The sequence below is a fragment of the Nilaparvata lugens genome, chromosome X (assembly GCF_014356525.2).
Source record: "Nilaparvata lugens isolate BPH chromosome X, ASM1435652v1, whole genome shotgun sequence".
NCBI lineage: Eukaryota > Metazoa > Arthropoda > Insecta > Hemiptera > Delphacidae > Nilaparvata > Nilaparvata lugens.
Window position 1 is genome coordinate 98,466,452 of NC_052518.1, and position 16,100 is coordinate 98,482,551.

The following is a 16,100-nucleotide window of genomic DNA, read 5'->3' on the forward strand; positions in this document are numbered from 1 at the left end:
AGCAGGGCAACCAGATCATTGTACATGAGTTGACACTCCATGGAACTGGACACATGAAGGCAACACCTGGCTGCACCTTGAGTACATCCCACTACCAGATCCTACCATCAGCTCGTGTCAGAGGGCACCTCAATCTTCAGAAGCATTTGGCACTCTTTGGCACTCCTTAGTGTGCCTCCTGCTCTCATGCTGACTATCCCAGGCATGACTAGAGAGCGGATACTGGAGGGCATCCACCATCATCAGACCGAGGGTCGCCTGCAACCTGGTGAACTTGGGGTAGACGAGGTGTCCATTGACCAGCTGCTACACCATCTGACATCCCTGGAAGAACAACCCAATGCTGAGGGGTGGAGCTGGTGGCTCACCTCAGCACTCGCCTTTGGAGCCACCCTTGCTGCTGTCGCTGCACTGGCTGCAGGGTTGATCTGGGACCGCCACCGTCACTCAGCCCAGAGCAAGGATGCTTTGGTATCAGCAGAGCAGCCCTCTACAATGGATGTTGCAGAGGACTCTACACCACCCACCCAGGATCCTGAGGAGCCGCGGGAATCCTAGTGCGCCCTTTTTCTAGGGAGGGGGTGATGTAATGGAAGCAATTGAAATAGTATTATTGAAATTTGTGAAATTAGAACGTAATATTTTATTTGCTGGCAGCCTAGCATAGGCTACGGAAAGCTTGCATTTTTTTCAACCGATGGACGAGGTGAGGATCTTTCTCAGGGTTGGGAACTGCCTAGCTTGCATCCCAGCCTGGGAAAGATAGTTTCCATCCACTCGTCCCATCAACAGTTTCCGGCTCTTCTTCCCCCCTGCCGTAGTCTAGTTTTCCACGTGTAGGCCTAGGAAGAGTCGGACCTGAGACAAAAATTGCATTCTTTCCGTGCACTCTTCTTTTAACGGTTGAAGCGAACGGAGCGCGCTCGGACACAAATTCTTTTCGGAACTGGATCACCCAAATCATCACCTAATGGATTTCTTCGACGTCTTCATTATGGGTGAGTCCCAAAATTAATTCTACTCTAATGACACGGAGCGATCGAACTATGTTTATTTATGTTTTTGCATAACAATAGGTTGTTTTTTGTTTATTGTAACAGTCCAAATCTCATTCAATGTTCTTTTTTGTATTAGGCTAGGCAGCCAGAATAGAGCCCAAAATTGATGTAAAATTTGGTAGAGCAAATGTTTAAATATAACAAATTTTCGTAGAGTAAACCTTAGCTTTATTTAATCACGTCTACACTTTGGTAAAAACAATTCTTTAATATCTTAGCTACCCGAGATATTACAATTATTGAAAGTATTAAAACGCTAATAGTTGCTCTACATATTTCTTCAAATGTTTACTGTGCCCATTAATGGTTTCTCACATATTGAAATTTTTTATACAGGTGTATTTATTTAGCGTATGGCAGTATACACAACACATTTATGATCACAAAATTCGAAAAAAAAAAAAAAAAAAGAAAACAATAGAAAATTCATATATAAATCGAATGAAAATATCTTAGTCACTTTTGACCTGGAAATTAGAGGCATGCTTCCAGGGTATTTAAGTAGGCTATTGATGCTGGTTTAGCCACCAGGAAATCTTCATGTGCATATACAGGTGTAAACAACATGTGTAGACTTGAACCCTTTGTGTCAAAGTATTTTATGACTTGACCCTTTTTGATCTTGATTTGAGTTGACTTGTATCAGTTATATTAATACCCTTTTGCCGCATCTTGAAGGGGATAAGTTTACTTGTATCATTCATATCAATACCTATTTCTTTTCTTGAAAGTTATAAGTTGACTTGTATCATTTTTACCAATACCTAATAGATTTAATTCCACCTTTTGAGTTGACTTGTATCATTTTTATCAAACATGAATGATTTTTTCTGAGATTTATTCATTTTACCATGAGAATAACTCTAAAACAATACCACATAGACTTAAATCCTTTATACAAAAAAAATTCCCCGAATAAGAAAATGTGGAAACAACAAAATCGACATTTTGTGGCTTGAACTCTTTTTACTTATCAGTACAGAATTATCATACTTTTTGAATTTTTATCTCGAGGCTCATATCCGTTTGTCGTTAACAAGTAATTGTTTGAAGGATTACTCAACTGAAGGTCTTTATAATCCTGAAGGATACCTGGATCCTTATTTCACATCCTATCTACCACCTTCTTTCATTTTCCTGTCACACCTTACCCTTTCTGTTATACCTTACCTGCCTACTACATGGAAAACCATAGTTGGCAATAATTTTCCCCCTCTTTCTCCCAGCACATCACATCTTTTTAGCAATATCTTTTTTATCTGTTATTTGCATTGCTACTGTTATTGTAATTGTTTTATTGCACATTGCTTTTTTCATTGTATTTTTGTGTGTTGTAAATAAATTGAAATTGAAGGTATCTTGTCTTGCAAATCAAAAAGCATCCATATGGGAGAACCTTCTTCACATTTAATGTTGTATATTATTGTATTTTGTAAAAGAAGAAGAAAATAAATCAATTTCAATTTTATAGACTGTCTCAATTCGGGCAGTTTAAACCTTCATAATTGTATTTTCAGGGTCGGGATCTTGTAAGGAAAGTTTGGCTCAACTCACACTTACGCAACTCAGGTCGAGAAGAGACTCGACTCTAGTCGAGAGCATGTGCTTTCAAATGGTGACAGTCTCGGAGATAAGAATCGACTGGTCTGAGTAGACCAGTCGATTCTAGTCTCCGCGATGTCTGATTAGACCAGTCGAATCTAGTCTCCGCGACGTCAACATTTGGAAACGCATGCTCTCGACTTTAGTCAAGTCTCTTCTCCACCTGAGTCGCGTAAGTGTGAGTTGAGCATTAGTGTTTTAATCATTCATCTTGAAAAGTATTATTTTATATCTATTTTTTAACGACGGGAGTGATCGCCATTCGAGACCTGGGCGCTGACCAAGGGACCAAAGATCTCTGAAGGTAGAATGTAGGCTGATTCTCCTATCTTTCTCCACTGTCATTATAACGTGGACCTCACTATAGTTACTGGAGTCGGGTTATCAAAAGCATTTTGATAACGTGTAACTTATACTAAACTGTAATTATAATGAAATGTTCTTTATGAATAATTATGTTCAAGTGACTTTTGTCGATGAAATCAATGTTTGTTCATGACAATAATAAAAGTTTTATTTGATTTGGAATCAACTTTGAACTGTCAGAATTAAGAATGTGAAAGAATGATGTTTTATTCGTGAAATGCTGACACCTCGAAGTGAATTTCACTATAGAACGTCCTCTGGAATCGTGAAAAACTGAATGTCAAACTGATAGCTGATAACCAATTTAAGCAATACCAACTATTATAACTTGTCTATAATCAAAATCATTGCTGTAATTTTCATCCAGTATTTATAACCCCAATTTTTTATATATAATATAGCCTAATATTGAAAATGAGAACTAGCCTCAGAGAAATGTAATATTTAGTTGTTTTTTTTTTTTTAAACCGAAACCGGTCTTTCTAGCTTTCAATAAGATCTGTGGTTTTTGACAATTTCTTAGTCTTTTTATTTAATAAGAATATTTCATAATCAACTAACTATGAACTTATTATAAACAGTTTTTACCCTAAAAATATCATTTTTGTTTTTATTATCAGTTGTAATTTTTCTCTTTTATTTTCTTTGTTATACATTACTCGTGATTTGGAGTGTTTTCCATAGCCTCCAACTGATTTTGAGGTTAGTTTTTCGAGCGAACAAGCCGTATTGGCTGTGAATTTTTTGTCATTTGTAGCTTCAATATAATAAAGATTCAGGATTGGGTAATAGAGTGGAACCTGGATATAATAGACCCAGTACACCCCATAATTTCTGCAGTCCCTTGAAACGTCCATATAATTTTCAACCTAGTATTTTTTGAACAGTCCCTTGAGATGTACTATATCAAGGTTCTAATGCACATTACTATTTATATACTAATACAGCTGTAATATATTTACTATTCACTAGTAATCTATATTACTATTTCATTTTTTAAATGAATTGAAACATTTTTTTTGCAGAGAGTAAGTCACACGAGGACATCACCCGGTATAAAGTACTCGAATTCAATGTGAAATCAAAATGTATCCTGCATGGCTTTGCTGGATACTTCCATACTTTATTGTATGGTGACATAGTTCTAAGCACCATCCCCGACAACCATACATCGGGATTGTTCACTTGGTTCCCGATTTACTTCCCTATCCAGGTAATTAGAGTAGTTCATATTTCACATAGAATAGTGCAGCGCATTTAATGTAGTAGTAATACTCTCATATAATGAATGTACGAGGGTCAATTTTTAAGCCACCGATTGGTCTCGAATGAAGGACGGATATAAATAAAAATAGAAATCTAAGTACCCTTTTAAATTATTATTTTATGACGACATGTTCCGGCTACTAATACCATTTTCAAGTGATTTGAAATTAAATAAATACTGATGGAAGATTCTTATTTTTTATCATATATTAGTATATTCATATGATTTTATAAACTAGGACTGTAAATATCTTTTCTGTATAGGGCTACTTGTAATAAAAATAGAAAGAAAAAATCTCAGTACCCTTTGTGAATTATTTAATCACAACATGTTTCAACATTGATGCCATTTTCAAGTCACAACATGTTTCAACATTGATGCCATTTTCAAGTCATTGAAAATGGCATCAATGTTGAAACATGTTGTGATTAAATAATTCAAAAAAGGTACTGAGATTTTTATTTTTCTTTCTATTTCTAGGAGTGTAAATTTTGGATTTAAATTTGCTTGATTGTATCAAAAATGGGGTTGTTGATGTCTAATTGAATTAAATTTATTATTTTATCTTTGTTTAATATTGCCGCCGCATAGATATGAAATTCTTCGTTAACATTTATTTTAATAATAAATGTAATTAGACCTCTATAACCCCATTTTTGATAGAATCATGCAAATTTAAATCCATAATTAACAGTCCTAGTTTATAAAATCATATGAATATACTAAAATATGATAAAAAATAAGAATCTTCCATCAGTATTTATTTTGAATCGGACTTTTTGCGACTCCCACCAGCGGTCTAAGACTTTTCTTTTGCTGTGGTGCCTGAACAATTTTTAGTTTTTTAGTTCTGGGTAGTTCGTTCATTTTATTTTATTTTCTTGTGATGTGTTTGATTTATTAACCTTTGATTTATTACGTTGTTAAATTTTGGCAATAAAGGATTGAATTGAATTTATTTATTTTCAAATCACTTGATAATGGAATTAGTAGCCGAAACATGTCGTGATGAAATAATAATTTAAAAGGGTACTCAGAATCATATTTTTATTTATATTAGAAGTAGCCCTGAAGAAAAAAGACAATAACATGACGGATATATAATACGAAATAATATTTTTTCCTCCAATAGTTAGGCTACTTATGATTACACTTACACTTATGATTATGACTTACACTTATGATCATTCTTCAGCATAATTGCCGTGAAGGTTGAGGCATTGTCATATCAATGGACCAGCCTAACAAAAATATCCCTTCAGGTTAGCTGTATCTCAAACAATCACCTAACAGACGGATATGAGCCTCAAGAATAAAATTCAAAAAGTATTTATGTGGTTTTCAAACAAACCTGATTTCCCTACCAACAACACTCAGAATGGCGAAAAGGATTAGGAGGGCCGACCCCAAGAGAAATGGGACATAGGATCAGGAGAAGAACCTGATGATTTGCAGACCAAAAGCTAACTCATTATAGTTTGTATGACACGGAGTAAAATCATAATATTGGTTTCTCACTGACGGCGCACAAGTTGTTCTTTGCCGGTAGTGCCATTTTGTAAGTTAGAATATTTATTTTAACAATATGTATTATTTTATGGCAAAATAAATGAATGAATTTGAATTGCCTTTATACTCAGCTAATGAACGTGATAAAAAATACACGGTTCATAACCTACACGTTGGAAATTGAATTACTTTACCAACTACGTCTATAATCAATTCCAGGACTAACTTCCAACTCCCAAAAATAATACATGGATCATGTCCTCTATGACAAATATTAACGATGTATTTTCTCTATTTTTCAGAACCCCGTCGAACTGAAAGCGGGAGATAAAGTGGAATTACATTTCTGGAGATTAGTTAACAAGGAAAAGATGTGGTATGAATGGAGCATTTGTAAGCCAAAATTCACTCCTATCCACAATCTCAACGGCATAGGATACTCTGCAAAATTGCGATAGATACTCAAGTTTTAAGTCAAATCAAACATCTGTATTATTGAAATCATATATAAAAAAGTAGATATCTGGCCTTTAGCTAGCCCAGTCAACCAAGTGTTATAGAAGGAAAAGTTTGGAAGACAATTTTTGACCCCGCAGTTCTGTTTAGGGTAGTAAGGAGGTAAACATATCAAAAGTCCCCACCCCTACTTGTGCTAAGGGGATGGGGGTGGTTCAAAGGTACCATTTTTTGGTTTCTCGCATATAACTCGAAAATTATGCATTTTACAGACATGACTGTTTTATAGAAAATTGAAGCTCACATAATTTCCTACAATATTGATGGAACAACTTTTTCTATATCTCTTTTACTTTTCGAGATATCTGCTCTAAAAGATGAGACATTTTTGGAAAAGACACATTCTCCTTCAACTTTTTGCTATTTTTGCTCTTATAAGTTTTTGAATATCGATGGGAAAAATCCATGCTGATCATAAGCTTATAGAGCATCAAATTCTATTCAATTTGATGTATAATTTTACAAGTTTATAAAAACTCATCTCAAAACGCATCTCTAGCCCGTCTATTGAAGGTGTGAAACTGCTAAGTTGACACTTGTTGCAGAGTTGAAAATTTCACCCCCCACATTGATGCGTATTTTTGCTATGTTTACCTCCCAACTAGTCTTCATTAAGCTACAAAGTAAAAAATTGTGTACCAGATCTTCCAGGCTCAAATTTCATTGTCAAGTGATCAATCGTTACAAAATTAAAATTTCACCCCCCACATTGAATCTGCTATGACAATAGAAGGAAAACATCAAGTAGTGAAATAATACATCAAATTTGAAGAGAAAACAAAGCTCTACAAATCTACGGTGAGCATTCATTTTTACGATGCATTGTTGGAGAGTTGTAGGCCCTGAAACATCAAAAAACAGGATTAAAAGCTGTTATTTTAACAATTTTACACATTTAAGAGCGTATATCTCGAGAACTGTTGGAGATATCACAAATCACCACAGAACAAATATTGTTGAGAATTTATCAAGCTTTATTTCTGAATAGTTAGTCATGTCGGTTGAACGCATTTTTCTCAAGATATGAGCGTGTAAGCAAAACATTGAAAAATGAAACTTTAAACCACCCTCATCCTTTTAGCACAAGAGGTAGGGATGAGGACTTTTGATATGTTCACCCCCTAGCTAGTCCCAACAAAGCTACGGAGTCAAAATTTGTGTTCAAAACATTCTCTCCCAATTCCTTTGTCAATTGGTCTATTTTTGCATAACTGTAGATGTCACACTCAACATTGAAGCTGGTGCTACAGTCGTGGGGATGTGCGTAAACTTGTAAAATTATACATCAAATTGAATAGAATTTGATGCTCTATAAGCTTATGATCAGCATGGATTTTTCCCATCGATATTCAAAAACTTATAAGAGCAAAAATAGCAAAAAGTTGAAGGAGAATGTGTCTTTTCCAAAAATGTCTCATCTTTTAGAGCAGATATCTCGAAAAGTAAAAGAGATATAGAAAAAGTTGTTCCATCAATATTGTAGGAAATTATGTGAGCTTCAATTTTCTATAGAACAGTCATGTCTGTAAAATGCATAATTTTCGAGTTATATGCGAGAAACCAAAAAATGGTACCTTTGAACCACCCCCACTCCCTTAGCACAATGGGTAGGGGTGGGGACTTTTGATATGTTTACCTCCTTACTACCCTAAATAGAACTGCGGGGTCAAAAATTGTCTTCCAAACTTTTCCCTGTATAACACTTGGTTGACTGAGCTAAAGGCAGAGAATCAGCAACGCTGTTCTTATACAAGAATACTATATTATAGAAGAAGAGGAACTTTATCAGGAGTCTTCTTGTATGAATTACAAGACTCTCTTACTCTCTCGGTTTTTGTATGAATTCTTTGGTTGTATAGTCCTCAACTGTCGTAGGCCTCCATTGTCGCTTCTGTGCTTTTAAAAGTGTCCACTTCTGTCGGTGGCCTCGTTTGACATCGACCCTTCTTCTCCTATCTTCCTCCACTGCCATTATAATGTGGACCTACTAACTATAGTTCATCAAAGATTGTGGATTCGCCAGCGCCTCTGGATTAGTTAGAGATACATGTAAAGTTATTGTGGAATATAGGGATTGTATCATATTCAGCTGTTATCACTCTCACAATAAAAATCTCTTGGTAATACCATTAGACCAATTTAATATAAGTACTCTTCTATTACTTTAGATCTGTGGTAATTGACTAGATCTGTGGTAATAGGTTAGATCTGTAGTAATACTTGCAGTTTATTAGAATAGTTCCCAATGTAAGCCTTATGTAACTACATTGTAATCTGGCAAAACCATAGAGTCTTTGTACCATGTGACCGAGTTAGCCAATCAAAATTCCAACATAATTTTATGTCCACATTATGATTACATACAGTCTCTATAGCACTGACAAGTCAAGATCATAGAGTAAAGATACTGTTCAAGTATCTTTTATTGAAAGCCTATTTATTTGTGTCTGTCAAGATCTTGTATTATTTGCAGGTGTACTGCAAATAATCTAACTCCCTCCACTACATCTCCCCCTTCTTTTTACTGCTTGTCATTTCATTTGTGTTTAGTGGAACTATCAATCAGCTTATGATAATTAATTTGACCTCAGAATGGGTTATTAATTCATCCAATTTTGGTAATGTGAGATGACTCAGACACAAGCCTCTCCATGCAAATCCCTAAACAAATAATAATTATTCAGAATACGAGTTGCATGCTTGAAATAATTACTTCATACATTATCTCTGATGTACAGTAACACTAAAAAAAAACAAGGGAGATGATGATCTTTTAAATAGAATATTGTAATTGTGAGTAAAGTGACCCTGCCTGCTGCCCATAAATGTTCATTTGATTATAATAAGGTGCACGTTATAATGGCAGTGTAGGAAGATAAGAGAAAAGGGTTGCCAGATCTCAGCCTTGCCACCCAAACAGCTGATACTGGTAAATCTTGAATGAAAAAGACTGAGAAATTGTCAAAAAACCACAGATTTATTGATACTTAGAAAGACCGGTTTGGAATACACACCATTGTTAATCGAAACCGGTCTTTCTAAGTATCAATAAATCTGTGGTTTTTTGACAATTTCTTAGTCTTTTTCATTCAATATAAATAATTACCACAATATCAAATTCTCAACTACACAAAAAGTGACTGGTATATCTGATGAATTTAACTGTTCATTATTGTTGAAAATAGTTAATTTGTCAAGAATTTTTTAAAATATGTAGCCTAATAATAAACTTTCATGATTGAGATTAAATATTTTGTCAATTAGTTGAATTTCTACATTGTTGATAAACGATGTGGCAACATCGCAAAGCGTGAAAGAGATAGCGCCATCTGCTTTGTTGAATGATAGACAAGGATAGCAACACATTGCAAATCATACACTGCCATAACGTGGACCTCACTATAGCATTCTGTTGTAGGTTCACGCCCAGGTTATAACTGATTCTAGTGCGTGTTTCAGTTGAAAGTACCAGGATCCCTATCCTAGTTCTTGAACATAATTATATTCAATCTATACGATAAAGTAAACTTTAAAATTAGTAATTGTTTCATTTGTACAGTTATTATTATATTAAAAAATGTATTTCTTATTTTTACTTTCCTTGCCCTATTACCATAGGTAAGGAAAAAAAATTAAGGTACCCTAATTTCATGTTTTCTATACGTTTCAAGATCCCTTGAGTCCAAAAACATGATTTTTGGGTGTTGGTCTGTGTGTATGTGTGTGTGTGTGTATGTGTGTGTGTGTGTGTATGTGTGTATGTCTGTGAACACGATAACTCCATTCCTAATTAACCGATTGACTTGAAATTTTAAACTTAAGGTCCTTATACCATGAGGATCCAACAATAAGAAATTCAATAAAATTCAATCCAAGATGGCGGAAAAAATGGCGGATAATTACAAAAAAACCATGTTTTTCACGTTTTTCTCGAAAACGGCTCTGACGATTTTTTCAAATTTATACCATGGATAGCTATTTATAAGCCCTATCAACTGGCATAGTTCTCATTTCTGGGAAAATTTCAGGAGCTCCGTAATATTCTTGAGAAAAATGGCGGATAATGACTAAAAAACCATGTTTTTCACGGTTTTCTCAAAAACGGCTCTAACGATTCTCTTCAAATTTATACTATGGATAGCTATTTATAAGCCCTATCAACTGGCATAAGTCTCATCTCTGGGAAAATTCAATGAGCTCCGTAATATTCTTGAGAAAAATGGCGAATAATGACTAAAAATCCATGTTTTTTACGGTTTTCTCGAAAACGGCTCTAACGATTTTCTTCAAATTTATACCATGGATAGCTATTCATAAGCCCTATCAAATGACATGAGTTTTTTTCTGGGAAAATTGCAGGAGCTCCGTAATATTCTTGAGAAAAATGGCGGATAATTGCTAAAAAACCATGTTTTTCACGATTTTCTCAAAAATAACATGACCGATTTTTTTAAAATTCATACCCTGTATAGTTATTTATCAGCTCTATCAACTGGCATAAGTCTCCTTTCTAGGAAACCAATGGAGGGTCCACCCCATCCTTGGGAAATGGACTTGTAACCTCCTTCTCGTGCATGAGGTAGGTAGGTAGAGCAGTTCATAAAAAGAACACATAGTCGAGATATTTCATCTGTAGAACAGCTGTTATGACGACTTTAAAAAGACAACTAAAAAAAAATTATCGAATTTCACAATTTAGACAAAGGAAAAAGTACTCTGAAAACAATAATTACTTATACACATATACATACAAAAGTCTGATCGTAGTTTCAAATATGAGCAAGGAAAGTTGTGTGAGTGTACCACACCAGATTTTTAGAATTCGTGGCTGTAGCTCAAGCCTTCTTTTTCCAGTCAAGCAAAAAACTATTGTAAGCCTATTTTAATAATTATTTTTATTTGTAAAAATATGTCTTGTATTTGGCAATAAATTCATTATTTCATTAATCTACTGTGCATATTGTTTGTTGTTTTCTTCACACTCATGAATGTATCAGCTCCCAGATGATAAAGACAGATTATAAAAAAGCCAATTCCCATTTCAAGGATTCAAGAACTTACTAGACATCATTGCATAGGGTGAAATAGATTTTTGATATAACAAACATTGGATAGGGCGATGTTTTTGGTGTGTAGTTGTAATATGTTTCATCTTTGAATCATTCCTAATCCCAACTGATTGCATTATTTCAAATCAACTTCCATTTAAATTATTTCAATGGAAGTATGGCTACTAAGTTAAAGTTACTCAAATTTTCAATAAAATAATTTCTGTAAATAAAAATAAATAATTTATTGTTTTCAAGTAACTGAAAAATGGCAAAAAACAGAAAGAATACGCCATTATTTTTTAGGAATATTCAATAGTTGAATTATGGTCAAAATTATATTCTTATAAAGGACAATACATAGGTGAAAGATTCCGTGAATAATCTCTCAGTTGAGCATTAAACATCAAATAATTGGACTACGAATTGGATATTGTAAATAAAAAATATTCTTGTTTGTAAAAATGGTATATAATTATAAAGATTTCTCATCATTTACATATGTGATTTTTATTATACATAAACACATTTCAAGGGAAGATGATCATTAATACTATTTAAAGAATGACGTTGATTATATTTCTTGAGTATACTGATTGCAATCTATATTGATTGATATCACACGAAGCAAAAAATATTATGGAACTAGAAACCATGCTAAACAGCATACAATGTGAAATAATAATCTGAAAACATAGTGTTTTTGATAAAATGTTGAACTAAAAAAGTTTTCTTTCACAAGAAGCAAAGGAAATGATACACAAATTTACATTTGATTGATTAATATAGAACTAGAAACCATGCTAAACTGTATAGTGAAATAATAATGAGCTGAAAACATTTTATATGTTTCGATAGTTTGTGGAACTAAAAACTTAATAAAATAAGAATTGGTTACCTATAAAGAAAGCAATATCAAATACATGGTAGTAAGAGTTGCAGTATATAATGCGTTAAAAAATAAAATTATACATAATAGTCAATATCCTTATAATATGATTCAATAAATTACAAATTCATATTCTAAATAACAAAGCTCAATTGAATATTATTGCTTTGCTATTTAAGAATGTGAGCAGTGAACGTTACAATTTTGAGTATTGAAGATTGCCAAATCAATTTTTTATTATATTTATAGCAGATTCATACCCTGGTAAGCTAACTTATCCAGACACCCAACTTCCTGATAAATGAGGACGATTGAAGTTTTAAACATGGTTCCTTATAAAGTATTGAAATTACCTGATAACATAATATCGTTATGAATAAAAGCTTAAGAACCGAACTTGTATTAGCGGAGAAAGCAGGAAATATTTTGAACAGCTGGATGTCGAAATCAAGAGCTACCAATGCTTATTGTTATACAAAAACGAAACAAGAAATTCACAAGGTGAGCAAAACAATATAAATTCCTTAATAGTATTTGCATGTTGGCCTAATAATAGTAACATTGGATAAGTTAACGAGTCTGATGAATGGTCAACTTGAAATACTAACATTTACAATATATATTACAGAAAGTGATTACACAAGGACTTTACAACTTCAAAAGCACCTAAAACATTAATCAAATTACAAACATAATTGAGAGGTGACTTTTTGTTTTAAAACACAAAATAAACTGGAGATTGACACTCTACAAGCGCCACGGTAGAAAGTTTTGTTTAAATGGAAAGTACAAAATGTGTGGAAAGACTCCTAGTACAGCAAATCAAGCACAAGTATATTCCAGGTGAACAAGTATCCTTTTATTTTAAACACGACGGTGCATTAACTCCTTCACTGTAAAGTTTGGAATTTCCTACATGAAAATCTTTTTCAGATTCAACACCGTTGGATTTCTCACTGTGGGGTTTCATAAAGAATAAATTATGTTTGACATTAACTAGAAAATTTCAATGACTTGATGAATAGTTAGATGTTATGTTTGATATACTGGAACAAGTGTGGCAAAGTCAACTAATGACATTAAATATGTATTATGGAATGTCTCATTAAAAATAATGATAATCGACTCCAGCTGGAGAATAATTAAAATTGATATTTAACAGATTTTCAGGCTAATTGAAATTTAGAACATTTCTAATGCATCTCGAGTATGCTAAAACATATTAGAGGAAAAATTCAGGTAACTCATAAGTTGTTACCTACCATACTTCTCATGTATCATGGCTAAGAATGGTATTCAATCTAACTATAATATTTTTCACAAAAATCATACATTTTCCATCCAAGAAACATTGAAGTAGACAAGGCTACGATAACTGATCTGATTCAAGAACACAAATTTCTTGTTTAGTTAATACAATTTATTAATAATCATAATTCCAGGATAATCAAGAGAGATTTACAATGGATGAATTTTACTCAATGTTCAGCTCTTGGAGTTTCCTCAATGTTCATGTGTTTCAACATTCAAGGAGTAGGCCTACTGGTATCTATTGTCTCAAAGTTAAGCTCATAATAAAACAAACTGCACTAATATTAAGTGGGAAATCTTTGAAAGACGGGAGAAACAAGGTATTAATTATTAAGTCGGAAAGATTGGAGAAACAAGGTATTAATTATCAAGTCGGAAAGTTCCAAGTTGGCAAAGGGACTACAATGACCTATAATAGATTACCTACCATTTTCAATTCAACGTAAACTGCACTAATATTAGGCAGAAAATCTTTGAAAGATTGGAGAAACAAGGTATTAATTATTAAGTCGGAAAGTTCGAAGTTGGCAAAGGGACTAAAATGACCTATAATAGATTACCTACCATTTTCAATTCAACGAGATTTTTTTTCAAGAATTACACAGACAACGCTAATCTATGCAAAGCGATCTCACCTATTATTCAAATTTGTTTGAACTTCCAGATGGACAATTTCCAATCAAAATTGAAGCAATAAATAAAATCAAGTTGAAAAGAGAATTAGTAGTTTTCCAAATAAGTAATGCTTCCAAATTAAGTTTGAATAGGACATTTGAGTTTAGAATACGTTTGGTTGATTCATAGTGCTGGTGATCATTTGACATTAAATTTAAATTTTGCTATATTAAAAAGTCAGAAGCTCCAGTGACAAGCTTTATAGTTATTCAACTAATTGATAACGAACTGAAATTTAGCGTGTAGAGTACATAATACAGAAATAATTCAATAATTGACAAAAGCCAGATTGAGAAATAGACTCAATGAGAACACTATCTTAATAATTCCTTCCATATTATTATATTATGCCTAATCAATGAAAACGTTCGTCAGGAAAGGATTGGGGATTTCAATAAATGTTATCTTTATATACATTAATATTGAAATAAAAGCGTAGTAAAAATGTAAAATTCCAGTAAAAAATGCATCCTCCATGGATGTGTAAAAGAGGCACAATACTTGTTCTGACATTCAATCCTGCCAATAATAATCACGAATTAGATAACTGAAATAAATTCAATATGCAAAGCTCAACTATTCTAAAATGGTGTTTACTTTATTACAGCCCTGATCCTCTTCACAGTTTTAGAGAGATTTAAATATTAAGCTATGTTCAGCAATGTTTTGTGGAGACATCTGGAGAATTTCACTTTACAAAATTATCCGCGATATGAAGATTTTTTTAGAAATAAGCGACATTAAGTCATAACCATTCACAACATTATCTCAACACAGCTACCATTAATTAACTAACACTTCCTTAATAAGCTATTCCGATGTTTTCAGCTTCGGAATGTAATCTTATCAAATTGGTGTATATTAAGTGCATTCCGATTAATAAAACTAATGTATTATTTCATCAACTCATACACAACTATTAATCATAACATATAATGAGACATTAAATATTCTACAATATATAGGCTAGTAAAATAATAATTGAAAGTATTATCAGAGACGAATAATGCAATTAACGGTATCTTTTCTCTATGATATTATGATTTAATGTACAATTTTATTATGTATACAAGGTTTATCAATAATTATTCATAAAATTACCATTCAGGTGTAACTTGCAACGAAAATTACAGTAATATAATAAAAGAATAATAATGAGTGACCCAATAAGAGTACACGATTCAATGAACTCAATTTCAAAATAGATAAAACAAATTAATAAAATAAATTTAAAAAACCAATAATAAGAATGATGAATGAATCACAGGCGGTGTGTATTATCTGGTAGTTGGAGTTCCTATGAAGTTGAATCTTGAATGGGAAAAGGTTCAGTATTAAGTTCTCAATTTAAAATTGTGAGATCAATTCCCAATCCCTTCTTTTGAATTTTACAGCAATATCTTCCAAAGGGCAAAAATGTTAACAAATTCAGAATCGTGCTCTCTTATTTCTATGATATATTCATTACATTCTTTAAACATTACTTTAGTTCCTTGGTTGGATACTATTAATAAAAGTTCATAACTTCTAAAATAGATAAATTTTCCTATCATGTTTTTTTTATACTCGTTTGTATAGCAATATTGAAATAAAATTATAGAAACAGCATGAAATTCATACAGGAGAGAATGCAAGGTTCACAAACAAGCATCTAAATTTGTATTACAATTTACAATAAGCGTAAATTCAAATGTTTCTACAAAATGAAGCTGAAAATCTCAACAACCCAAAAAAGGTCGGTCTGCTATTGAATGAAGTAGCAGATTTTCTCTATCCAATGTAATTTAGACCTACTGCACAAGCAATTCGACTACATTCTTGAATACATCGAAATTAGGCTGAATCCTTTTCCTTATTAG

At 32.9% G+C, this 16,100-nt stretch overlaps 1 protein-coding gene and 1 long non-coding RNA gene across 2 annotated transcripts; one reads left to right on the forward strand and one right to left on the reverse strand.

Moving 5' to 3' along the window:
* The first annotated feature begins 994 nt into the window (after nucleotides 1–994).
* LOC120354707 (protein arginine N-methyltransferase 5-like) lies at nucleotides 995–6,373 on the forward strand. Its single transcript, XM_039442141.1, has 3 exons — nucleotides 995–998; nucleotides 4,052–4,239; nucleotides 6,105–6,373. The coding sequence occupies exons 1-3, from the start codon at nucleotides 995–997 to the stop codon at nucleotides 6,258–6,260; spliced, it is 348 nt and encodes a 115-aa protein (XP_039298075.1). The 3' UTR covers nucleotides 6,261–6,373.
* Nucleotides 6,374–11,818: 5,445 nt separating this feature from the next.
* On the reverse strand, nucleotides 11,819–15,825 carry LOC120354859. Its single transcript, XR_005573255.1, has 2 exons — nucleotides 14,127–15,825; nucleotides 11,819–13,989 (listed from the first exon to the last, which is right to left on the reverse strand). It is a non-coding gene; the product is annotated as an uncharacterized LOC120354859 (long non-coding RNA).
* Between the last annotated feature and the right edge of the window lie 275 nt (nucleotides 15,826–16,100).